Here is a 25,887-nt window from a genome sequence, read left to right as displayed (position 1 = left end):
CCTGCCCTGTGTTCTGTAAGAATCCTTGTGCTCATTCTGCACTTGTTCTGCCAAACAGACTGCTGCTTCATTTTTCCTATGCAGCGAGTTTAAAATCTCATCATATTTATGGCCCTCATTTGTCATCATTTCTTCCAAGGAGCCTCGTGTTAGTGACCTCACTGCTTCTGCCAGTTCCTTAGGTGGAGATGGCTTAAGTGGGTGTAACCCAAATGAAAAATGTAGCTAAATTGGGTGATTCAGAGTAGGATGAGATAATGTGGCAACTGGAGCTATTTTAAGCATTCTCTGTTTTGTTCATCTGACTCCGAATGTATTGGGCACCAAAGGAAATATAATGGTAATTGTGGTCCAGTTTGTGTCATGTGTAGTCAGGTTGTAAATCAGAAGGTCTGCGTTATGGAGCTCTGAAATAAACACACAGAGACAAACTTAAACTCAGAACTTACCTCTTATCTTAAATGTATTGGAATGAAGAAGCTCCTCTCGAAAAAGGCAGAAAGGAAAGAATATAGGTAAATATGGTGTCTTTGAAGTGTTTCTGTCACACCTTCTTACTACGCTTCTGCTTTCTCTACCCCTAGCTTTCTTTGGAAAGTACCTTAACGAATACAATGGATCCTATGTGCCTCCTGGTTGGAAAGAATGGGTTGGATTGCTTAAAAATTCTCGGTTTTACAATTACACACTCTGTAGAAATGGAGTGAAGGAGAAGCATGGATATGACTACTCCAGGGTAGGTCCAATTGATTTATTTCTAATTTTTTAACATTCAATCATGACTGCAAGGAAGCTACACTTTATAGTTTCAGTCTAACTAAAGAATTGTTGTACTGGAAAGCTGCTACATGTAACATTAGCTACAACCCAATAGGCTTGTGTTTGGACTGCTCAGTTATCTTCCATTCCGGGAGGGTCATGTTACTGAAAACATTGTTAGCAGCAATGGAAACAAACAAAATGTCCTGAGACTGTATTATGAGCTGAAGATGTGAAAATGGATTTAAATGCTGCATGATAACTATTTCTGTGCTTTGTATTTTAATTATTGTGTGCTGAGTCTGATTGTCATCTATTCCCCTGGTATAGAACTGACTCCAGTGGAGTTACACAAGCATAAATGAGATAAAAATCCAGTTCCCTCCAGCTAGACTCATCTTTCTATGTTAGTTTAAGGAACTTGTTTCACAGCCATAATATGATGGAGAATTCTTATTATCTTGGTATATCTTATGATAATGCTGAATGAGTGGAGAGTTCAACTATTAAATTTATATCTCTGTGCGTTGTTGTAGGCACATGTTTCCTGATTCCCTTTCAAGGATGTTATACCCTGGCCAAACTTAGTAAAATGCTTGATAATCATTGTCAAATGCAGTGGCTTTTTTTTCCTCTTCTAGCATGTGTTACAGCTCAGTTTCCTGTTTGCAGTCAGGAGTATGTTTATTTCAGCCAAAAAGTGTTACCTTTCCAAAGGAACCAGCTTTTGTGAGTTCCTAAAATGGCCTGAATTGTCTCTTAAGTATGATAAATAAATTTATCCATAAACTGCTGTAGTTTTATTAGTGTATAACTTAGGAACTTGACTCACTCTGGAATGATACTAATTTGTAAGATGTGTTTGATTGACAGGAATTTGGTTTGCTTTCTCTTATTGAGCACAAATCCTGCCACCCTATTTATGTTTCCTTAGCAATGTGTTCACAGTCAGTTTTTGCTTTAAAAGGTTGATGTCTCTGTGATTTCCCCCTTCCATTCCCTCTGTTTTGCCATTTTTCATTGAGCGTACTTTGTGTTGAAAGATAAAACTTAACAGGCTTCTAGGGTTTCCTTTTCTATCACCAGCTGCTAAGGAGAAGGGACAACTGATGTAGAGAACGAATTGTCTTTTATTTCCCCTCTGATTTACGAAGAATGAGAGCTCTAATCTTTATAGCCATGTAGCAAAAATATTATGATGGAAATATATCTTACGTGGAACAATGTGATTTCATAGGGCACTGTTCCCCATTGTACCAAAGAGCCAACAGGGAGCTTTATGTTCCAATATCCTCAGCTCTCAATTGTATACAATACTTGAAAATGTTTAATTTTTCATTTGGTTTTGTTTTTATTACTGAGTTTGGTAATAAATAAAAAAATATCTGATGAAAATATGAATACTCTGATAATCTTCATATTCTTGCATACTACACAGCTATGGTAATAAACAGATGACAGTGTGCAGAGCAACAGCGCTTGTTGATGTTAACACTGGAGTTCAAATGAACAAACAAAAACTGAGATACAAGACTGCTTCTCTTTCCTGCTGTTTTTGTTTCTGGAAACTTAATTTTCCAGTGATGAACTATATAATCAGATTAATTTTTAGCCCTATCTACTTGACATAGTTTATGTTAATTATGTGCCAGTGGAAAACTAGAAAAAAAACATTACTGATTCTGTCCTCCAAAGCGACTGCTAAGCACTTATCCTCTGAAAATCAAATCATTGGAAATTCTTTCAGATTTTCTAACAGGATATATTTTACTTTGATTTTTCTTTCTTAGTTTCTGTCAACTTTTTTAGATTAATTTTTAGTTTTATATGCATTCACAGAGTCTACTACAACCTCTACAATCTGGAGCTTTTAAAAAGAGAAATCAGTTAAGGGAAATGTTTCTGTTTGGTCTTTTGGCCTGGTAAACACTGGTTTTACAACCTTAAATTTGAAAGATTTTCACTTTGACTAGGTGAAAACCTTTATCTTCAAAATGGAGTTTGAAAACTATGCTCTTGTGATGACTAAATTAAAATGAGTTACATGCTTAAGACAATTGACCAACCACCTTAAAGAACAGGCACGTTCTAGATAAATGTCAGTGTGGTTTTGAGAGCACTCCAGCATTCTGAGCTTTGAGAATGGTCTCAGGTATGGTCAGAAGTCAGTTTTGCTTTGGTCTGGCTTATTGTACATTCTCCCTTTCCCTGCTTATGAATGGAGGTCCTTCAGTTAACTTTGATGGAATTGTGCCTGTCTTCATGAGTGAAAATACCCTGTCAATAACAGTCATGGTCATGGCAAGTTCCATAACAGGCATGTCCCTCACGTTGAGACCAATGTGTGAAATTTTATGAATGGAGACTTTGCCAGCCTGGTTCTGGGATAGACAGAAAATGACTTGGGGAAAGTAAATACAGTAAATGAAAAAGGCTTCCTTCGATGAATGATAAGCTGACTTCTGAGATCAAGGACGCTGACAGTGGCAGAGAGGAGCAAGTGCCTGAACCATGGAGAAAAAGCTGTACTTAGAAGGAGGTAGAATCCAATATGTACTACACTGTGTACTAGTTCACTTGACCAAAGGCAGATGTTATGTCTGATTGTACATTCAGCTGTGACATGACAGTTATTATTTGTACAGTTTCATACCTACTCATGTTTGAGGGGTATTTATATATGCAGTGTTTCCTGGGATGCAGCCTAAAAGAGAACATGGCTTGTCATTAAAAATACTGTCTTCAATCCAAATAGCTCCAGCAGATACAATCCAAATAGCTCCAGCAGATATTGGAAGAATGATAATGATACTTCTAAAAAAAATAGACAGTCCGTGTCTTCCAAAGGAAGTTTTCTAAATCTCAGCAATTTATTTGATAGAGCTGTATCTCCATCAGATTGTCACTATCTTTGTAATATTGAGTTAAATTTTTGGTCCAATTAGCCCAGCATCTTCCAGCTTTAGTGACTTCTGGTTCAGAGGGAGGTTAAGAAAAAGGAACATCAAGGCATTTGGATTTTCAAAACACTTTTATGACGTAAGATGAGACTATACACCTTGAAGATATCAACACCAAAAAGCAAAGAAATTGATCTGTAATTTTCTAATGAACACCTGGTCATTCTATTTAGTATTGTGATCTTCATACTATAGTTACGCACTCTGGGAAGAAAGAGTCCTATTTGATCATCTTTCATGTCATTCATTTCTCAGAGGAAGCTGTTGCTTTTCATATTTCTAGGCAGTGAAGAAAGAATTATTTGGGTTTAGTTTTTGAAGTTTTAACATCTGTAACTTATTCCCTTCTTCTTCCATTCTGAGTGAAGTAACTTTTTTCCTGTTTCTTAGGATACCTTAGACCTCCCTTTCCCATGTCACCCCCTAACTTGAAATTATTTTTTAAGTATCTCATTATACTTTTACTTCTACTTGCAGGATTATCTAACTGATCTGATCACCAATGACAGTATTACCTTCTTCAGAATCTCAAAGAAGATGTATCCTCACAGGCCTGTGCTGATGGTTATAAGTCATGCTGCTCCTCACGGCCCTGAAGATTCAGCCCCTCAGTACTCGCATCTCTTTCCTAACGCCTCACAACACATGTAAGGAAAAATAAACCCCTTTTATTTCCAGGTTCAGGAGTATAGAAGTCCTGGGTATCTCTGGGGAAACAATGTTTGCTTTATAATACTCTTGGCATGAGTTTGTCATAAATACATAAGAAGAGTTTCAATAATATTTGTTTCATTTTGTTTTGGTTTTTTTTTACCTCTTCAGACTAGTACAAGAATCTCGAGAATGGCTACTGCATCTAGAACTCAGCATTGTAGCTCACTGAGATAAATGGAAAGATTCATGTTGAATTCAATGGGCATTGTTACAACCTATTTGGGAAGTAAAGCACTGTTTTATTTTAAGCAGGGAGATCAAAATCTGGTTCTTGAGCTGTAATCTCTTCAGGGGAGGAAACTATCTCCTTGTCCTTACCTGTAAACTATATTATTTTATGGGTATTACCAAATATCACATAGTATGCAATATTTATTACTCTTATTTCATATATGGCAAGAAAGGAAGTACAGGCCTGCAGCATCAAATTAGACAAGCTGTTTCTGAATGAGCTGGTATGTCTGTACATGACCTAGTACAATATCTTGAACGGGTCCCAAAAGCAGTATCACTGGGTTCCTGAGTTAACGTGTTCATAAGCTCCAGGATGAGATGGTTTTTGTTTATAGCACAGAGACATGTTACAGGCACAGCTCTGTAATGCTCCGTTACAGACATCTCCTCAGGCGCTGATAAAAGGAATGGTTCTCCCAAATCACCTTTTGGACATTCCAGTATTTTTCTAATTACTAGCTTCGTGCCTTCATTGATGTTCAACATTTCTAACTTTCTTCCTAAGCGCCCTTTATTTGTTATTATTTTTTTAAGGAGAATTCTGTTTTATTTTGGATTTGTGAAGGAACTGGGAACTGATGGAAATAATAACCAATTGGTAGCTGAAGCTACTCAGGACTAGTCCGAAGTCCAGTGAAATCTATTTGAGGTTTTTCACTTTATTTTAAATAGTCTGAGACAAAATACTTCCTTTTTTCTATTGTCTAGGTATTGCATAACTTAGAATTATATGTTTAGTTATTTTCTACTATGCTACCAAAGAGAATGTGTCCTAGATCTACAGCAATGCAGTACTTTGTGTTTGTTTGCAGTCTTGTGTTCATTTATTTTGTTTTGAAATGAAAATTACAGAAATGCCCAGTGAGCAGCTTCTATAGCTTATACCCAGTGTTGACCTCAGTCTTATTAGAAGGTCTTTGGGAAGGCGTTTGTGTCTCAGAGATAATAATCGTTTGTCAAGCAACATTCTATAGCAATTTAATTATGCTAGTCGAATGAAAGAGTAGAAGGATTTGAGGAAGGCCAGCAATGAAAAATATAAACTTGAATCTATTTTTCTTTTGCTCATAGTTTAAATGTTATTTTTCACACAAACTAGGTTTGTCTTCCTGATAATAAAGTGGTTACATAGGACTATTTTTAATCGTAGGTGACTTTTCTGACAATAATAATAATTATACAGGAAGTGTCACTTCGCGGAAACAAATTTTGTTTGTAAAGAAACAAATTACCTTAGTAGATTAAGGAACTATGTTTTTCTTTTGACTATGAACATAAAGTAGGATTTTATGTACATCTTGTACAAAGAAACTTCCAGTCTTATTCTAAACAATTTTTCCGGCACTAAATAATAATCTGTAAAGATTTTCATTGCCTGGGTTTACGATTAAATGTAAAAATACAGAACATGCATGATTCCTTCACTGCATGTACAAATTAGTTCTATACTTTCCATTTTTTCCCTTGTTCCCACATTCCAGGGAATCCCTCAGTGAGATAAGTCTGTCATTGATAAAGACGTGTAGGCACTTTGTGCTGTTTTGTTGCCATGTAGTATGGTAGGGAAGGATCAGAACGCAGGCAGAGCACTTGTTATGAATTGCCCTGAAGCAGTAAGCAATACCCTCACAAAGTCTTTGCCTAGTCCCAGAATGAGAAGGCAAGTGCACTGTGTGGCATATCTGGCTACCTCTTCTTGGGTCAGGACTGACAAAGTCTGCAAGCGGATTCTTGAGCTGTATCCACAGAGCAAAGTGAGGGTGCAACTGCAATGCTTACCCTGGTTCACATGCATGCTGCGCTGAGTAGCATTGCTAATAATAGCTAAAAGTTAGTGGTGTGGATTTTAGCATAGACTGACAATCAGAGTACTTCTTTGTTTGGGAGCTTCGGTGTGTACTTCTGTTGCAAATTTATGCTGCTGTTCTCTTGCTTCTATTACTACATGCACTAGCTGGTATGGCCATTCCACCCTATACTGCAGTCTCTCTCCATCTCGTTCTGTGGAGCTCCTTTTTGTGTGCATCTGCAGTCTTTTCTTGTTTGAACATTATTCACATCAACCAGCATTCACCTAGCAAATCCCCAGGCTGCGTGCCTGGCTTTCTTTTTTTACTGCCTGTACCACTAGCTGCAGAGAATGCAACAGCTGGGCGGTTAACAGTGATCAGAAATGTTATTTCTACAGAGGGTACGTTTTACCACCCATCTTTTCCAAGGTCAAATGCAATCAGACTAGGACTTATCTTCTGAGTACATTTGAAAAGGTTATCTTAACCAACTTCTAGGAATGTTACATTTGTGTATTTTGCCCATAAGACAGACAAATCTGTTAAGTGTAAGAGGGTTACATTTGTAGTAATCAAAGAAAATCATGGGCTTTGGTTGGATTAAACAGCGGGAGGTTTCAAATCAGCCAGGAAATCACAAAGTAAGCTGAAAAGCAGTTTGCCAAGCATTTTTGATTCATTCTGGGCATCACATAGCAACAGTTTCCATAACTGTCAGCATTTTCAAAGGAGCAATGTCATTATTTCAGCCACAATAACATTCTGAAATTCAAGAGGCTATTAACAATACAGAGAGAATAAACACCAGCCATTTCCTCCCTATATGAAGAAGCCTCCGTTTGCCACCTACACACATTTTTCAGATAGCATCTAACAGAGGCTTTCGGCGTAAAACATTTCACTGTCAGATTATTAATTCCATATTTATATTAAACCTCTTAAGACTACCTGTCTTATTCAAAGATACATTAGATACACAGTGTTTCAAGGATAAGTTTCAACTCATATTACTACTGTTTATCGTAGTAACTTACCCTGCTGTTCTGTTGCATACACAAAACTAGGAGATATTTGCCAAACAGGAGCTGAATTTATTAGGAAATTGTGTATTGAGAAGAAGAAAATAATTTACTGCGATTTTTCCCGTGTTACTATGTCACCCTCTTGGCTTGCACGTTTGCATAGACTGAGTTTATTGCTTTGGGTGAAAAAAGGAAGCCTCAACAAATCACTTAGCAAAAGTAATTTTTAATATTTTAGACTCTGCAGGTGATATGTTTGAGCCAGGGTATAAAGAAATTGACAAACGTAATTCTCAATCTTAAGTAATAACAAAGTTTTTAGGAATAGATGTAGCAGGTAAAAATAATATTTCTTGCAAATGTAAGGTATAATGCAACTTTCTAGTGAGTTAGTGATGCAGAGTCAACATCATGGTAATGACATACCAAAATAAATCTTTTGTTTAGGTCCAGTTCACCTAAAGCAATATAATTATGCACAGAAAAACAATCTATGGAACTGCACAACATGAAATTGTGGACAATCAGTGATGCTTCTCCTCATCACTTTAATGGTGTCTCAGGATCACGAGAACTTGAAAGAGTTGTGAGATTCCAGGAAGACATTCAATCTAGCTCTTGGGATTTTGCAAGGACTTTAATTAAAGTGTCTGATGATCACAAAGGAGTTGGTGGCTGGAAAGTTTCTGCAAAATACAGCCCTATTTCCCCTTACCCCTGCTTTTCTTAGCCAGTCTTTAAAATTCAGCTGTGTATCCACTTCTGCTTGCTATGAGCTCACATGCAGTTTGATACCACCAGGTAGGGTGCCTGAGCTCCTCTGGGTACGTGAGTGTGAAAGTATTCAAGTAGCTAGTCATGTTGAGTTCAAAAAAGCTGTTAAAGAACATGATAGAACCTTTTCAGCAAGTTCTATAGTTATTGTTAAACAGCTAGCACAAGACATAATACTTGGTGAAACCAAAGCAATTACATGAGTAGCAACTCTATAGTACATGCTTCATCCAGATCATAATTGTGGAGTTAGACTTTTGAGGCTAGTCTCTTGGCCTTGAAAGGTATCCATGTTAGTCTGAAGATACTGCAAAAACAATGTATATTTACTCTTTTAATAGATTTTATTCCCTACAGTCTTGTTTTCATTCTTTTGTATAGAACATAAAAGTGTAAGACTCTTCCAAACTAAATCTAATGTTTTCTTGTGCACCTCAGAGAGTAAGTCCTATAATATTGATCAAATAGAAATTACTAATATACATTACTATGGCTTTTTTCTACACTGCTAAAACATTGTGGTTTTCTCTCTGTTCCTTAGCACTCCTAGTTATAACTACGCTCCAAACCCGGACAAGCACTGGATAATGAGGTATACAGGTCCCATGAAACCCATACACATGGAGTTCACTAATATGCTACAGAGAAAGCGCCTTCAGACACTCATGTCTGTGGATGACTCTATGGAGATGGTAAGATTAGTAGTCACTTTTTTTTTTTTTTGCTAAACAGATACTTGTTTCTTGAGTTAAGCTCTAAGCTGTGCTGTGTATGAAGATAAGGGGGAAGGAAGGAGGAGGAGGACTGCCTCAGTTTTTTAATAGTGTGTAATCCTCTCACCTCTGAGGATTTTGTCTCTTTATTCAAAGTGTATCTCCTAAAGATAGGTACCATGAGTTGGATGGTTAGTGTAAGCAAGCTGATTTGTTGCTCAGAGCCACTACTGATTAAAGGGAAGAGGGAGAGATCACCTGAAAAAATGTACTTACCATCTGATAGTGAAAAGTCATCCTACAGCCTGTTGGAAATAGCTGCCTAACTGTGGGCCTATTTTGATCCTGTAACACTGAGTTTCTGAGAGAAGAACGACAACAGCAGCAAAAAGTGATGCTACAGGAGTCATAACTGGAGTAATCCCATAGTAAAGCAGGCCCAGGATGTTAAATGTTAGAAGTAAATAAATATATAGGTAGATTATTATTTTTTTAATTAAGTCTGCATTGTATAACGATGAAATCTCTTAGTGCAATCTGGGTGTCTTGAACAGAAACTTCTGAATTATCTAAAAGCTACTCTGAAAAAGAATGGATTTCCAGTTGTAAGAAGGCAGACTTAAAGGTGTTGCAACTTTCTGCTTATCTCTTGGCATTCTTATTCAAAAAAGATAGAACATAAAATAAGAGGCAAGGATGAGATTATCTAGATGGCACTACATCAACTTGTTAGTAATGTCTTATAATTACTGATTCAGGCAAGTATGGTCTCTGGTTCATATTAATGAACCTGTTTAGATGGATCAGATACCTGCATGAGGGGAGACCGGCTATTTTACTACACTACTCTGATTTTCTGTTTAGCAAACTGGTTTCACTTTGGCTGATTCACTGCAGGCAAAATCAGTTGCATTGGTTTTTAGTTGTAATCACCAAGTTAGCCTGATCTTTTCTACTGAATTACAGGCATCTAATAGTCTTTCAAAATTAAAAAAAAAAAAAACAAAAACACGAACACCAAAACAAACAAACAAAGCAACTGAAAAAAGAACAACAACAACAGAGCAACAGAGTTTGTTTTCTTCAGTGCTGATGTGTCTGGATCTATGTGAGGCATGACTTTGGTGGTGCCCCACTGCCTTCGTGCCTTTGCAAGTGAAAATGTCACATAAAAATTGATCTTTGGTGCTCAAGTTGATACGCTTCACATGAAGATTCTCATGTAAATCCATAGAAGCAACCACAAACAGAGTTAAAGCTCCTCTTAATTCTCCTTGTTAGTTCTCCAGCTAGTGAGAGAGTATGACTGAGTGATATTTATCTGGAAGAGATTTTGCAAATATTCTGCATAATGAGGACTCATTTGTCTGAAGGCAGGATCACTGAGTGTCGCTTAAATAAGTGTGAGACTCAAAATGCTGTCATTTTATTAAAATTGTTTGCTGCAGGAAAAAGATAAAGGTGGAGAGAAAATTTCAGAAATGCTTATCACCTGGAAACTTTTATCTCTGTTACCGTATGTATTTAGTACTATCTTGACAGCTCTCATGCAAAATACTGAACCCAAACGCTTTTGAAAATATGACATGCTAACATGTTTACCTTAAAACAGAAGTTTGCCTTGTAGTAGCCACAATATTCAGTTAGTAAAATTATTATGTTATGTTGTTATGGATTATTCAGAATGGTTTATTGTGATATATAATGCCATTCTGAACTGTTGTTATTTATTTGTATATTACGCATAGTCAGAAAATTATGTCCAGTATTCTACAGGTAGAACTACTCAGTGGAATGAATTTCATATTTTGCTTTAATCTTTTTCAGATTTACAATACATTGGTTGAAACAGGTGAACTGGACAATACGTATATAATATACACAGCAGACCATGGTTATCATATTGGGCAGTTTGGGCTGGTGAAAGGAAAGTCCATGCCATATGAGTTTGATATCAGAGTTCCTTTCTATGTCCGAGGTCCAAATGTGGAGGCTGGATCCTTGTAAGTTCTTGGCTATTGTATGTGTGCGTGTACGTAGTGACCAGAAAGCTCCTTTATGTTCACATCTCTAGTCGTATTGACCTGGCAACCAAGTGGAGGCACAAAGTTCTGCCCATCCTGACTGACTTCCTGCTCATCTTTGGCAGAAAAATATGTCTATTCAGATACAGAACTGATAGCGTGTGCTGGTATAACACAGTCAAGGTTTAGTGCCATGGCATTTTTTTTGTGCTATTGCCTTTTTGCCTGCATAGGTGTGGAGCACAAGCCTCTACACTTTTGTGGAAGTAGTTGCAAAAGCCACTTTGAAATAAGTCCGATCTAGGAAACGCCTATTTGCCCCCTTTTGAGGGGTGCAAATAATAATTATTATGACATTTTCGAGGTAAAAGATATATTGTATAATGTTCATTGCCACAGTAGACAATTCTTGCCGAACATTAAAGCGAAGCCACTTGTTTCAGTTCGTGAAGAAGAATGTGCGTAATAGCTCATGTATTATTATCCACAAAAGATTCTTTTTGGTTCATCCTTTGACATTACATGGTTAGGGCTGTTTGTCAGATGCACGCAAGCATGCAGGATATGGCTGTTAATTAAAATGGTAGCTTTGATCAGCTAAGAAATTATGTAAATACGTTTTCTAAGCAATTATTTCAATAGCAAATATTTGCACTTAAGTAATGATTTTGGACAGAGTGCCATAATTTACTGCCTTTTATTTATATCAGCATGCATGTTTTAGCATAATTAACACACACAAAGTCTTCCACACACAATTTTTTTCTTTACTGCAGAGGAACAGATCTAGTGTGTAATACGGTAGCAAATAGTTATAAACAAAAAAAATCTCATTCCATTTACTGGTTAAATTCACTGTTTCACATTATCAGTAGGCACAAAAATGTTAAATTCTGTAGATATTGCACTGCATGTCTAATTTATTTACAGCAGCTATGCATGTGAAATAAAAAATATTACTTCTCTAAAGAGCAGGGGAGGGATTCCTCAGGTGGAATTAAACATATTACCTCAGCACTGAAAGAAGTTTGTCTGCAGCAGCACAGAATTTCAAGTGAGCTGGATTAGGCTTCTAAGAACATGCCTTTTTTTCCCCTTCAACTGCAGTTTTTGGTCTTATTGGAGAGGCAATGCTAATATGGCCCGTGGACTGAGCTAGTTTTCCTGCAACATGCAATGCTGTATACCAGCCACCTCACTTCTGTTCTAGTTGAAGGATCTTTACACCCAGACATGCGTAAAAGCTGTGAAACCTCCCCACTGAATTTTATTTTTCAGTGGCTTCTGAAGATGAAAAAATATTTCTGTTAGATTCAGAGGAGTCAGCCTGATAGAGTCTAACAGAACAGAGCCCATCACAGTACCATAAATAGGAAGAACAGGATAAAATACCTTGGAGGGGGAATATATCAGATAATAAATTGATCCTTCCTTTCAGCCTGATTTTCTTTAAATGGTGGAACTTCAATCATCCATGTTTTGCGTGAACCTTATGTTTTTCCTGCAGAGTAATTGTCATGAGTCCTTTTTGATACCAGCAAAGATTTTAATAGCAGTCACTGTAGCAAGTCATTACTAAGCTCTCATTTCTATCACCAAATATGCTACACCACAATTATTAGTAATTAAAATCAAATTAGGTACATCAATTTAATTCATCATCCATGCTCTTGTCAGTGCCTGTTTGCTCACTCGCTCAAAAATGTAGTAATTTTTAAATGGTGTCTCGTTAATTAGTGTGAATTTAGCAGCTTTCTTCCGTCCTGTATTTTGAGCTAGAATTCTGCACTGACATGTATAGCAGCCCATCTGGTCCCATCCTTCCTTTGTGCCTGCAAATCATAGCACAGTGATTCTTTATGTTCAGTGCTGTAGAAGACTGTCTGTATAGCAGTATGCTCACTTTCTTTTTTTTTCCACACTTTTAAGAAATTGAACGCTTTCCTTGATATTTTTTTTTAAAGAAATAAAGAAAAGAAATAGTACACAGCTGATAAACAGTATGTATATATGTAATATTGTGAGTAATTGCACACTCTCATAGACACATTTGAAATAAGCTTGTAAGGTTCAACATAAACTGAAGACACTTCTGCAAGAGCAGACCCATAGTAAAACCAAGTCACATGATTAGAAATTTGGGCATTCGTTTAGCTGCTGAATGGCAGACTGTGCAACTGGGTGCTCCGATCTGTGAAGTCACTCATTTAACTGTGGCAGTTCAAGGGATTTGGGGGTAGGAGCTGTCTGTACTGCTCAGGAGTCGATGCCAATGTTTTAACCAAATTTGAAGTCAGTTTAAGGTCAGATATTGTCCTGTTAGCTGTGGTGGCTGAGGAGCATATGCCACACTCCGCTAAGTAACAAGGCATGCCTGTTTGCAGAATGGATAACTGTGCATTTGGGAAGATTGATATTATTTCAATTAAAGCTGTGCTTTTATTTTCTCTCTTTATTTTTCCCCCCTCCATAAATGCTTCCTCTCTCCTTTTTCTTTCCTGATCTCTTTCCTTTTTCTGTCTCACATTCTACATTAACAGTAACTTTTAGTTATTTACTGTAGTGTCTAGCAATATACTTCTCCTCATGTTCTCTTCAGAACATGTGTGCTGTGATATGAGCTGAGGTACTTCTATACCATATTTTGAAACATAAAGCATGTGCTACCTGCCAAATGTCCTTTTAATAGTGTCATCAGCAGATTTGCAGATACTTTGATTCTATAAGACACCCAAGGAGTTTTTCCAATGCTTTCTCATGTTTTGAAAGACTTCTGAACCCTCTTTTGCAATAATTAACTAACTTTGCCATATGAACTACTTTACTTTCTCAAAAATGCCCTGTGCTAAAATTTTAAATCTTTCTCTTTTTTTTTTTTTTTTTTTTTTTCAGAAATCCTCACATTGTGTTGAATATTGATCTCGCACCTACAATTCTAGATATTGCTGGATTGGATATTCCATCTGATATGGATGGTAAATCCATTCTAAAACTTCTTGATTCTGAGAGACCAGTGAATAGGTAAGAAATGGAAATGTGCATGTAAACATGCATGTGTTTGTACAGGAGACTGAGCAAGTATTCAGCAACATGCAGCAAATTTAAAGGAAAATATAATAAAATTGCCACCTATATAAGTACATCATTCACAGGAAGATCTAAAGACCTATTTGGCAATATGTGGCTGACTTCAGTTGTTTACTGTCATTTTGTCAGGTTCTTATACTAGCTATATGACATGTAAGGCATCTGGAGATACTAAATGTAATCTGTGTAGCAGTGAGAGGGCTTCACGTGAAGGTCTTTAGCTATATGATCTGTAGATTTTAAATGTGTCTGTCGTCATTTGTAGCAAAGCATTTCGTATTGAATAAATTGCAGACCAATTGAATTGAGAAGGTTGGTTGTGTATCAGACTATATTATAGAGTCAGGCTAGCACTCAGAATTGCACAGTTATTATTTGAGACCTTCCATTAGTACTTTCATTGGAAAAAGTCTGAGGAAGAAAATGAGACTGGATACTTGCTAGAGGAAATCAGCAGAAAAAGGGAAGAAGGGAATTGTTGGGTGGAGGGAGGGGAGAAAGGAGCAGCTGCTTTAGAATGGGATACTTTGGGGGTAGTGTGCAGGTAAAGAGCCTCAACTGGAGTCAAGGAACTCTGATTTAATTTGCGATCCTTTGTGAGCAAGGACAATCCAGTTAATCCCCTGTGCCTTAAACATGCTTATGTTGAAATAGTTGTACTATGTGAATCTGTTGTGGATTTTGTCCCTGTGAGAACAAATCTGTCCAATGTTTGTTCATGATTTGCACTGGAGAGGCACCTGTGCCTGCTTCATAAAGCTGGATGTCCCTTTGTACAGTTATACGTGACGTTTTTCGTCAGAATTGAGGGTGGGAGAGAAAACTGGGGCATGACTTGATTACTGGTTTTATGGGAATTGCTTTTTCCTCTCCTCATTTCCTCCTAGGTTCCATTTAAAGAAAAAGATGAAAGTGTGGAGAGACTCATTCCTAGTAGAGAGAGGGTAAGGAAAGTGTTAATCACAAAGCCCAGTCTTTTTAAATAGAAGGATACTGAATAGCTGAAGGCAAAGCAGCACTCTACCACAGACCTAAAGCCATCTAGCTGTGCCAGCAGGGACAGGGCTGCAGTATGCCTAATGGCAGTGATTGTGTGGTAGGAGGCAATGTGTGGCCTTTGCCTACAGCCTGCATAAATGTTGTGCTGAGGTGGGGGAAGGGGAGTTTTACTTGAATTGAGAGGTGGAAAGACATCCCGTTTTTCTTTCAGCTGCTGCCTGCCCCCGACCCTCCTGCTTGTATCATGGGAGTATGAATAACCCCTCCTCTCTGTGTGTGCATCTGCTGGCCATTCCCTCTATGCCTCTGCCTTAAAACGTAACACAGGGCATGAAGAGTTTGCAAAGTGCAACCCTGTAGAGTGAGGAGTGGGCTTTTTATATCAACTGTTGTTACTGCCTGCCAATCAGGCATGAAACACACTGTCTTGGTTTTGTATGCTTTTGCATGTTTCCTGAGAGCATGATACGAATAACTTGTGTGTTATCAGAGATGATGATTAGTGCTGGTTTCTACTGAACTATTAGGTTTTGGCCATCAGTGATGCTATGGACTTGCCAGATAAGCTACTCCTCTGAGCCTTTTCAACAAACTGTATGTGTATCTTGGAATTAATATTAATGCAAAAAAAAAAAAAAAAAAAATTTTTTTTTCCAGTAAACTGCTGCATAAGAGGGAGAATGAGAAGATAGATGCCCCAGAGGAAAACTTTCTACCCAAATACCAACGTGTGAAAGACCTCTGTCAGCGAGCTGAGTATCAAACAGCTTGTGAACAGCTTGGCCAGGTAGGGCATTGTACCCCTGACTGAAAGCAAGCAGTTGTGGTTGGACTAAGCTTAACACCTTAACTGTGACAACATCCTTCACCTTGTCATCAATGCCAGCTTAGAAATCAAATGGCTCATTCTGTGGCCTTTGCTGAAAACCGTATTACGGCATTTATGAGATTGTCTGTCAGTCAGGGAACTGCTGATTCAACTGCCTCTGTATTGATTCCTGACTACCATTAAGAGAACTACCTAGGCTGTTTTAATGTTTTATTCCCCAAATAGAATGTGGTTTGGGATTCACTAGTGATGAGAAGCTACAATGAACCTAACAAATTGGCCTCCTCCAAATACATATAGCTCCCTGTGCTTTGAATTCTTAATTCAACTCATTTTGTTGTTATTATATAATAATGGGAAACTAACATTTTGTGAACTCAATATATCCCTTCTCTTAACAAAAATATACTGTGAAAATACACATGGAGTTATGACTGCAGGCAGTATATGTGTATATGGGCAGAAAGCTCATTGGTTGTGTGTCATTTCTCTTGTTACATAACTGTTCTGGACAGATATGAAAATGTGTTCACTTTCAATCCAAGTTATGCAGAAGAAATTCAGGAAACAAAATTTTGAGTAGTATCAATAATATTGTCTTGGCGCAGAAGAAGGTTTTGCACATTTACTGGAGCAGTGCAAAGGCATTGCAAAGCTATCACCAGCAGCTCCACTAGTTGGGAGATTTCTTCACTCTTGGGGGAATTCTCATCCTCTGGAAACATGGCAAAATTGACTTTGTGCCATTGCTTTCTCATCCAGGTACTGGTCAGAGTGTGCCTTTCCAAGGACTGTAATGCTTTCTGCCCCAGGCATGGGGACGAAGGGGTGAAGGTAGATGGTTCCACATGATAATGTGTCTGTTACTAGACTGGCACTACCTCATATCCTGGCAGCTCGGAGGGCTGTCAGAATAAGTCAGTCTGTGGAATGTAACCGTTCTTGCAGACATGATCTGAACGTCGTACCAAGGCTGTAGTCAGTAGTGGGCTACTTAGACTGCAGTAGCTCATTTTCTACTGTCAGAGGCCAGACTCTCTGCTTCTGGCTCTACAGATCCGATAGTTCAGTGTACTTGGGAAATCAGTCCGTTGTTCCTTAGATGTTTGGATACAATTTATATGTGTAAGCATTTTCTAGATGCTCTTTTCCTCCTGTGGCTTCTTTGTCAGATTTAGTATACAGAGAGATTATAATGTCCTCTTTTTCCTGAAAATACTGACCTGCAGTAGTTTATTGCCATCAGATGTCTTGAGCTGAAATTTTAGATGGGTGGAAGCAAGCTATTGTTTTTTGAATTTGCAATGTTCTTTGAGAAACTGAGGGAAAAGTCATTGTTTCTGCTACAACATCATCTAGTAAGTAGTTTGGGGAAATACAGCTTTTCTTTTTCCGTTAGTATTTTCCTTCTGAGAGCTGTTTCAACTTTTTCCTTTTGTCTTCATCTTGCCAATTATTTTGAACATTATTGTAAGAACAGAGGGGAAGAGAGACTTTCCAAGTCCATGTTGTCACTGAAGCTGTCTCTTTGCATAAGGTAACTCAGCTATATTCAGGCTTTCTTACTCTAATTACCACGTCTCAGTTACGGAAGAAAGAGGGAAGACCCTGTATTGTCTACACACATTCACAGGCTTATGTTTTCTTCCATGGATAATAAAATACCTTTGACATCTGTAAGAAGTGGATATAAAATGTCAACTCTGTACTCAGAATTGCCGATAAATTCCAAAGTGAAGGTGTGCTAATAAGAGATACGTGTGCTGCATCCTCATTGTCAGAAGACAGAGAGGAGAAGAATTGTTTTGAGCAGTTCAGTCAGACGTAATTGGAAGTGATAGGATGAAATTGAGCAAAAAAAGAAATTTAAGTTGGACATCAGGAAAAATTGCCTAACAATCAAGTCAATTAGAGTCTGGGAAGGGCTCTCAAGGGAGTTTCAGTCCATCTAACCCCTGCTCTAGGGAATATGTCCTAGTAGTCTGTCTAGACAGAAGGAATAGTGGGAGATGAATGTGCTTATTTGAGGATAAATTGTGTCTAAACATGGGCGCACCCAAAAGTCTTTGCAACACTAACTTCTCAAATGACAAATGGGTGTTGTCTGTTCGCTGGTACTGTTCACAGCTCTGCATAGTAAGTAAAATGAGCTCAAACGAATGACATACCACTGCCTTGGGGGAGTTTATGGTACACAGACACAGCAGTTATTTAGCATATGTCTCCTGATCCTGCAGGACACTATTAGTGTGCATTTAACAGTATCTGGAATGTTCAGTGCAAAACGTGAATTTTCACATCCTCATGCAAAGAGGAAGAGAGGTCTGAGTCAGAATTAGGCAAAAGCTTGCTAAAGTCATTGGGACTTTTTCTTTTGTCTCAAACAAGTTCTAGAGACATGCTATTCCATGCACAGAACAGTCTGAGCAGTGCCAGGGATTCTCAAGTGTGAGCAGGAGACAAGAAGCTCAAATGGAGGACAAAGACTCAGAAGGGGAGTGAATGAGAAGACCTTAGAGTAAAGGAGAGGTAAAGAAAGCTTTGAATGTGAGATGGAGAATTTGAAATTCTGCTTTGTGGGCGTGCAAGTTTGTGAATACAGTTACATCACCACAAAATGCTCTTCCTTTGCAAATCTCTGTCACCCTCCTTGACCTATAATTGTTTTGATAAGAGAGCACCAGGATCATGGAGATGAGGTTATTCATGCTTCATGCTGTTTAAAACCTTATTTCAGACTCCATTATGTGGGATTTTTTTGGCAACACTAATATATGTAAATTCTTCTGAGTGCAATGGGAATCTGTTACGTGTTTTCTTTTTCAGTTAGTAGGGTTTGGTCTGTGTTAGTTATTTGCATCCAACAAAGGGTGACTTTAGGCTCAGATGAAAGAGCAGCTCAGCATTCATATTCGAGGATTTAAAAGAGATGAGCTCTTTCTTCGCACATGAAATCAAAAACATTTAGCCTAGTGCCTAATGGCTTCCACATTATTTTTTTCTCTTCTGTGCAGCTCGACCTTTCATTGTAAACTGGCTGGTAAGTGGAAGCTGGAAAGCTGACCCACTTTTATCTGGCGGCCTGCATTAATGTGCCTTTGTAGAAGCCAATTATGATATCAGCATTGCTCTGTAGAGTATTCCCAGCAACTCCACAGTACCATAACAACAGCTGCACAAAATCTTTCTCTAAGTCATTTGCCAACTTTGTGCACATTTGTTAAACATGCAATACCTGCAGCACTGCTGATTGCTATAGGGAATCTCTGCAGTACATGTTAAAAAAAAATAACTTTAAAAAAATACTGATTTTGTCTTTAGCAGAGACTGGCATGGTACAATGAAGTTGCTAATTTGTGAAGAAAAAATAGTCTGAATTTGTTATTTCTTTTTCAAATCCTTTTTATTTTCAAAACTGTTTATGTGCAAATCTGATACAAGTAGAATTTGCTTTTAAATAGCAGTAAAAAATACTATTTTATGTGACACTTTTTTCACCAGGATAACATCAAAAATGCAAAACTTTGCACTTTGTTTCCTTCAGATGTTCTGCAAATGAACAGTGTGATACTCAGTCCAACCATGTCTACCCAGTCTAACCGCGTGCCATATCAGAATCATGAAAGGAATATTCTCTTATGAAGATATTGTAAATGAAAGTATGTCACTTACTCGATTGGTCCCTCCAGTTCTCTGACATAACATGGCACAACAGTGATGAAAACTGTTCTGATCAGTGTCCTCTCCTACAGCAGTTCCTAAGTAGTACCTCTAGATCGTATTCCTGCCACCATAATCATCGTTAGCCATTGCCTAGTGCCAAGGGTAGAGCAGTAGAAAAAATTACTTCTATTTTCTCCTTTTCCTGAGGGCACTGTAGCTTGAATTCGTGTTAGCCAGACCTAGGAAACTAAGTCAGGTTTTATAAGGAATTTCTTTAAAACCGGAAAGAAGGTTTTTGATCTGTGTATCTTTTGTGGTTGTCTGGTTCTTTTGTACGTAGCAGAGATATCCTGAGGTTACTAAAGAATTTAAGTTCTGTTGATGAGAGAAGCATATCAAGCCAGCTAGAATCCAGATAATTTTAATAGCTCTTTAGGCGGATCTTGAGTTGCTGAATTCCAGTGCGAGTTGCACATGCTCAGCAACTTTCGGGATCCGGTTCTTAATCTGCAATTGCAACAAGAAATGACTTGTCGATAACTTCATCCATTAAAAATTTTATCAGCCCTCAACCTGATAACATTAGGAGGCAACAAACCATGAAAATTAAATCATCATGATTTATTAAGGGCTGTTATTCAAGGATTGTATTCCTTATCAGGAGTTATAATTAACAAAACTGTTTTCCTCCTTTAGCCAGAAATAGCCTGTAATGATTTCCAGAGGCTATTTTACTTATGGGTTTTTTTTTGCTTGTTGTTGCTTCACAAAACCAAGAAATTTGCATCTCTCGTTAACTGAGATTTTTAAACTCCTTGTCATTGTAGTAGTGGGTGTTGGAAGTAGCTTGCCAAAATCAATACCAACATGTAATAAAAGCGCCAAACTTTTCAAATATCCTGGCACGAGTAGAGGTCTAGGCTAGTTCAGAAGACAACAAGCTGGAGGTCAGGAGACTGGCTTCAGTCTCGGAACTGTTACAGACTCAATGTGGGACCTTAGACTGATCAATTCCCTTTTGTTTTTACCTCCACCTCTAATGTAGTTTCTCCTTAGCTTCTGCAGTGCCTAACACAGCAGCTGGGACCATTTGATAGCACAGTCCAATTATTATATTAATAGTAAATGAATTATATCATTGTAATCTTAAATTTAGCTGAGTACCTGATTTTTCAGTTGCCTGCTAGTTGACTATCCCATCTGCCTCACTTCAGCTACAGTGTAAGGCATTAAAAAGCCCTCCAAATTTTGTCTAGATTGTTCATCCATCTTACAATTTTAAGATTTGAGTGTTATGTAGTGTGTGACAACTGAAATTGAGCTGAGAGCCCCGAGGGCTGAATCTCTAAAAATCATGAGCTAGTGTAGTGAAATAATGACTAGTTGGAATGCAGACCAGGTAGTGCTATTTATATACTGATGACACGAAATAGAGGAAACCAGACTTATCCTTTGCCAATAGATAAATTGGAAGAAGGTACGGGACGGGGAGGAACCAACAAAAATGTTAAAAGATTGCAAAAGTAATACCTGTTGGGAAGAGCTAAGGAACTGGGCATATTCAGTCAAAAAAATGAGGAGAGAGGAATCTGCCTGCATGACTCTGTATACAGAAGACATGAGCCAATTATTTTCAGTCAACAAGAACAGAGAGCAGTAATGCGTGAGACAAACAATGGGAAATTCAGATTGACTATTGTCTGAAACCTGTAACATCTGAGCAGTAGGACAAGCCACCAGAAAAAGCAATAGAACTACCTCTTGTAGAGAAGGGGCTTGCATCTCTCTTTGGTTTTTGCTATTTTGTCCTCAATAGCCCAATAAAAAAATAACACAAGGAGCAAACCAAGGCAAAGGAGAAGAGCTAACTAAACTGTGACTTCAACTGTTTCATACTAACTAAACTGTAACTGTACTGTATGATGCAAGAAAAAAATGTATCCCGACTACCCAGAAATTAATTTAGACTGGAAGTTAGAATATTTCCAGGCGTTAAAGCAGTTTGTCTCTAGCTCACCATCCAATGTGGCAGCAAGGATGGGGTTCAGAAAGCATCTGCATAAACTAAAGAAGATGGATATTACTGAAGTGTTTTTGTCAGGTTGCTGGCAAGGACAGAGGACTTTATTATCCTGTAGGAACTTTGATTCCTAGAGCCTGTATTCCTAAAACTGTTAGGCAGGGATCCTTGCTGGCAGCTAACTGATCACTCAGTTTCGCTTTTCACTTCACCATAAAAGCGAATGGCATCTCTTTCGCTTAATGAAAAGAGGAGCTGATGAGACACAGCGTGATGATTTAGGGCTCAGCTCTGAAAGCTGTATGTTTCAACTGGAATCTTTTCTTAGCAAGGCATGTGTGATTAGCCCTTTTCCCCCAAAGAAAACAGCATCAATTGAGAGAGATTCACCGAGGGAAATGAGTGAATTGTAGGAAAAAATCCTACAGGGAAGGTCATGGCTGTTTGTTTCTGATTGGGACCTGAAGTAATGACTTTGAATTAACATCTGTGATTGCTGCAGCAGTAAGACATTGATGCACAATAATGCAAAAACCACTTCATGGTGATGGGGCTGTGAAGGAAATAATGGAGTTTTGACACACAGGAAAATACAACATGTCTTTTTCTGCGAAGGGGTCATTTGCATGTTCAAGGTGAATGGTGTTACTGGAGGGAAACAGGGCATCTGTAGACAGGCAGTCTACAACTGCTGCAGTTCAATATCTACAAAACATGAATTGTAAGTCCTAATATACTCTTGTTGATACATATAGCAGGCAGTTTAGGCTGGAGGTGAGAATATATGTTACAAACGTTTTTTGCCTTTGTCGTGTACCTTTGAACAAGGTTACTGTTCAGTAGCACTAATTTCTCCATTAAACTAAAGCCCAGACTGCTCTACTTTGCACACAAATAACTGAATATCATGTGTTGTGCAGTGGGAGGTAGGGTAGGAGATGGAGTAGAAGTGTTAGAACAAGCCCAGCACAGTAGGTGGCAGAAATCAGGAGCACAGCAGCTAACTTGGCCTGCCTGAAGGTGGTGGGAAATCTCCAGCTGGAACAGCTTTAATGATTGAATGAGGTTTCTGGAAAGTTTTGCACAATGTGATCTTGGTGGACTTCAGGACATGTTACAAAAGCCATTTATTTGATGGCTTGAGTCTGCTAGGCTTTGCAGGAGGAAAGACAGGTTCTTCCTTTGGAGTTTGATATGAGCTGTGATGAAGATTGTGGGGGAGCTTGGGTTTTCCGCTGACATCTAGTGCGTGTTCAACTCCCCTCCTTTTCAGGACTTAGCTCCTCTGAGATATTACAAGCTATAGAACTCGAATTAGGAACATATCTTTTGGTCTAAATAAGAAAAGACCTCAAAAGTTAGTGACCAGTAGTGAACTAAGGGCACTTTATTTTTTTGACTGGTCGAGTTAATCTACTATTTATATGTAATTATGTTTTGCTGATGGATGGTTATCATTTGTACCTATGAGCCGAAGTATCTCTGGGGCACTCTGGAGTTCTTCATATAGGCGTTTAATTATTTAAGTGATTACCTTTTATGAGTTACTTTAGTTGCTTCCAGGGTTTGACACAGGTTTCTGCATGATGGTATGCTGTGCATTAGCAACCAATTTAAAATGCCAGAATACACAATGTTTAAAGCTTGTTGACTGTCAAGCAGAGGTTTTCACAGTTCCCTTGCAATTACTGCCCTTTTTCCCCAAGTTTTAAAGCATCCTCTGGAAATGAGTGCAATAGACATAGCCATAACATTGACCTAGAGAATTTGTGTTTGTGCTTACAAGCAGAACAAGGGTAAGTTGTTGAATCCCAGATAGATTCACACAGATGCTCATATCTGTTTTGGGAAAAAGGTAAAAGCTTGAGACTTTTTTTTCTTTCTTCCCTCCCTCCATCTTCAATGTTTGCTTCTAAAGTCATTTAGCTCGTTCTGCACAGTCATTCAGCAGTGGGCCTGTTAATGCATACGATGCGCCCTTCCAGCAAAGCCTTTAAGATGTTTTCACTGTAGCATACCGCTGCCTTGGTAAGATTTAAACTGCACCAAAAACAAAAGGATTTTTTTTCCAGTTCACCTAGAGGGGAAAAATGAGCATCACTTTCTTGACAGGAGATGAAAGAAAGAGAAAAAATATTTTTGGGCTACACATCAGAGTACTTATTTACAGTAGTTCTCATCAGGGCATTTAACTTGCCCTCGGCTGAATCTTCATTTTTCGTGTATCAGACACCTACTGCATAGAGCTCTACTGAACAGAAAATGCAGTTTGTTTATATATTTTCAAAAATAATATTCAGATGAATTGAAATTGGAAACAGCGATAAACATTTTAACATATTTTTTTTATTGTGAAACTGTTACTTATTCTGGTAAAATGGCGTTTACTTTAAACTTCAGCCTATGCATCAATCTAAGTTAGACATTTATAAAAAATAATTTAAAATAGACTCAGAAATTTATTCTTCAAAGATTATTTTTGTTCCACACCCCATCTGGGTAAGTGCGTCCTGCTTTACAGATGAAGAGAGTCATGCAAAGGTGTCTGGTTCAAATGTCTTCTTGTCAATATCTCTCATTGATTTCCTATGATCCTTAGTGCTGAAAGTTAAGTCAGGCTCATCCTGCATCAGTGCCAGGCTTGGATCATACAGGAGGCTGGACACAATATCTGCACCTAAGAAGTAATTAATCCTGAGTAATTAGCTCAGGAGACCTGATGTCCAATAGTCTGAGGAAACGGGTGGACACGCCATGAAACTCTGATGGTTTCACATGAGAGAATCTCCTGTGGACATAGAGAAATCCACTGTAACTGGCCAGTTCACTTCTAACTCCTGTTAAATTCTGCATTATAAAGGCACAGTCATACTGTTTTCTTACTTTGCTGTCTTGCAAATAATAGCGTGGATTTCAATGGAAAATGTCGGCTTTGTTGTCCTAGCCTGGGTGCACCTCTCTGGGGGAATTGAAGTGACTGAATCTCCCTTGTAGAGCTCCGGGCTGCTGTAAAATGTCATCTCACTTGGGAGCTGTTGCTGTTTTTCCTTCTGTTCTTTTATTTGGAAAATTCTCAATGTTCCAGTGAGTCCTGGAGGCACAGACTTAGGATTTTGTAATAGGGAAAAAGAGGAACGCCTCTCAACACTCAGCAAAAAGCTGAAGTGTTTCCAAGAGTCTCTATTTAAAGCAGTAGTAACTGCTACTGTGACTTTAGTTACGTATCTCAAAGCCTAGCTCTGTAGCTAGTAGTGTGTGGGTAAATAAAGGAGTAGATGAAATAATTTTATAATGTATCTGGGAAGTGGGTAAAACTGCCAGATTGAAGGTGGCTATATTCCCTTGCCCTTGGCACAGCTCTGACAGCAGCACAAAGGGAGTTATGAGCAAGTTACTTCAGGTTTTGAGTAACAGAAGGAATTGGAAATTAGAGGTGACGTTTTCTCTGGTTTGAGTGGAAGAGGGAGGGAATTCTTACAGGCATCCAGTGCAGCTCACCATTGCTAGTCAAGCCCAAGGGTGTTGAATAGAAGAAGCTAATTAAGAGAAACACTCAAGATCGAGATAAACTCGTCTAAGTACAGACTTCCATAGCTGATCCAGTCATACCGACCCATTTAAATGTCAGTGAAGAGAAATATGCACTTTTGCAGGGCAATCCTTTTTCCTGCCTCTTATGTAGCCATCTTAGGATGGAGCGTATTATACCCTGGAAGTGACTGTTCCTCCTCTTTGACTGTAGAACAAGTCTAGATAACCAGCTCAGACCAGATCTTTACAGTAAAGTAATCCACAACTCAGACAAAATCATTCCACTAGCAGGCATTTGGACTAGGAAAGAGAAGGAAGACTTCTTCAAAATGTTTTTTTCCTTCTTGTAGAGTATGGGATGAAGGTAAGATTATATGCAGGCCTGGAGCTTGGTGCTGTTTTAATGGCATAACAGCAGCATAGGTTCCTGCCAGCCTGACCAACACACTTGCTGGTAGGCAAGGATTCTTTTCAAACCTGTGAACAAGGCTCAAATGTCCTTGATTTATGCCACAGTTATGCTTTGGAAAGTCGTCACTTGTCACCTCCATGTTTTTAGCTGTTAGTATTGATTTTGTTAAGAAATTCCCATTGTTCTGCTTCCAAGAAACAAAATCAGAAACAAATGCAAAGGTGTTCCAAAGAGTTCCTGTTTTGTCTGAAAATGGAAGATTACAAAAATTGTGGTTTGTTAGTAGGTGATACATGAGCCTCAGCCTACTACAACAAGGAATCTCTGGTAGATCGCTGGAGCTGGCCATTAGACAA

The 25,887-nt window shown here is 38.3% G+C and overlaps 1 protein-coding gene across 3 annotated transcripts in view; it reads left to right on the top strand.

The window, feature by feature from the left end:
* The window catches only part of SULF2 (sulfatase 2), a 62,475-nt gene that overhangs the window by 19,616 nt on the left and 16,972 nt on the right, over positions 1-25,887 (top strand). For all 3 annotated transcript variants that reach the window (XM_009983395.2, XM_086622749.1, XM_009983393.2), the window contains exons 3-9: positions 585-736; positions 4,197-4,366; positions 8,795-8,945; positions 10,794-10,969; positions 13,883-14,011; positions 14,965-15,021; positions 15,734-15,863. In XM_009983395.2, coding sequence (XP_009981697.2) covers positions 585-736; positions 4,197-4,366; positions 8,795-8,945; positions 10,794-10,969; positions 13,883-14,011; positions 14,965-15,021; positions 15,734-15,863 — 965 coding nt within the window. The remainder of the gene's footprint in view (positions 1-584; positions 737-4,196; positions 4,367-8,794; positions 8,946-10,793; positions 10,970-13,882; positions 14,012-14,964; positions 15,022-15,733; positions 15,864-25,887) is intronic.

Source organism: Tauraco erythrolophus, chromosome 18 (genome assembly GCF_009769465.1).
Source record: "Tauraco erythrolophus isolate bTauEry1 chromosome 18, bTauEry1.pri, whole genome shotgun sequence".
In the NCBI taxonomy this organism is placed as follows: Eukaryota; Metazoa; Chordata; class Aves; order Musophagiformes; family Musophagidae; genus Tauraco; species Tauraco erythrolophus.
Note: the sequence above shows the minus strand (reverse complement) of the source record. Positions and strands in the feature narration are given on the sequence as shown.